The sequence below is a fragment of the Triticum dicoccoides genome, chromosome 5B (assembly GCF_002162155.2).
Source record: "Triticum dicoccoides isolate Atlit2015 ecotype Zavitan chromosome 5B, WEW_v2.0, whole genome shotgun sequence".
Classification (NCBI taxonomy): domain Eukaryota; kingdom Viridiplantae; phylum Streptophyta; class Magnoliopsida; order Poales; family Poaceae; genus Triticum; species Triticum dicoccoides.
In genome coordinates, this window is record NC_041389.1 from 219,868,489 (window position 1) to 219,869,132 (window position 644).

At 47.2% G+C, this 644-nt stretch overlaps 1 protein-coding gene across 1 annotated transcript in view; it reads left to right on the top strand.

Moving 5' to 3' along the window:
• Positions 1-43: 43 nt before the first annotated feature.
• Positions 44-644, top strand: part of LOC119309330 (chaperone protein dnaJ GFA2, mitochondrial-like) — a gene marked incomplete at its 5' end in the record, with an annotated part of 17,315 nt that continues 16,714 nt past the window's right edge. The window contains 2 exons of the mRNA XM_037585355.1: positions 44-131; positions 214-264. Of these exons, the coding sequence (XP_037441252.1) occupies positions 44-131; positions 214-264 (139 nt within the window). The remainder of the gene's footprint in view (positions 132-213; positions 265-644) is intronic.

Genomic DNA, 644 nt, shown 5'->3' on the forward strand with positions numbered 1-644 from the left:
CTTCTCTTCCCATCCAACCCTGGTTCCTCACGGCTAACCCATTTTACCTCCATGCCAGCTCGAGGTGTTCTCCCGCCATCTCCCCGCCGCCTCGTCGGCGTGGGGCACCCCGTCGCGGCTTCTCGATCCAGGTCAGGCCCCTCGCTTGAAGTTTAAATTTCGAGATTTTCGCGTGGATTGTCCGAGAAAAGCTGACCCGAGATCACTGAACAGCGAGGGAGAGAAGGAGCCCGAGTTGGTGGTGTCCGAGCAGGTCGTTCCATGGTAAGCCCTCCGGTAGATTTGATGTGTTCTGCTGTGCAATACCATTTCTTAGATAGCAATTTGTCTACATAGGCGGGCGTACTTCAGTTCTATAACCACTGTCAGAGTTGAAAGTTGGAAACCAAGTGTTGGGCATTTTGTAATTAACGCGCTTCAGTTTGCTTATTTTTAAGCTGCTCTGAGAGTAGCTGTTCTGCGGTTAGTACATCAGATTGTAGTTGCATGAGTTCTGTTAATCAATGGTTTTCCTCAGCACATTGCATCTCTGCTTGAATGGAATAACATATCCCTTCCCTAATTGATTATTGGAAAATAAAAGAGCTAGCACGTATGCATATAAAATCATCTTAACCAGACAAGATTATCGTACTTCACTGCAA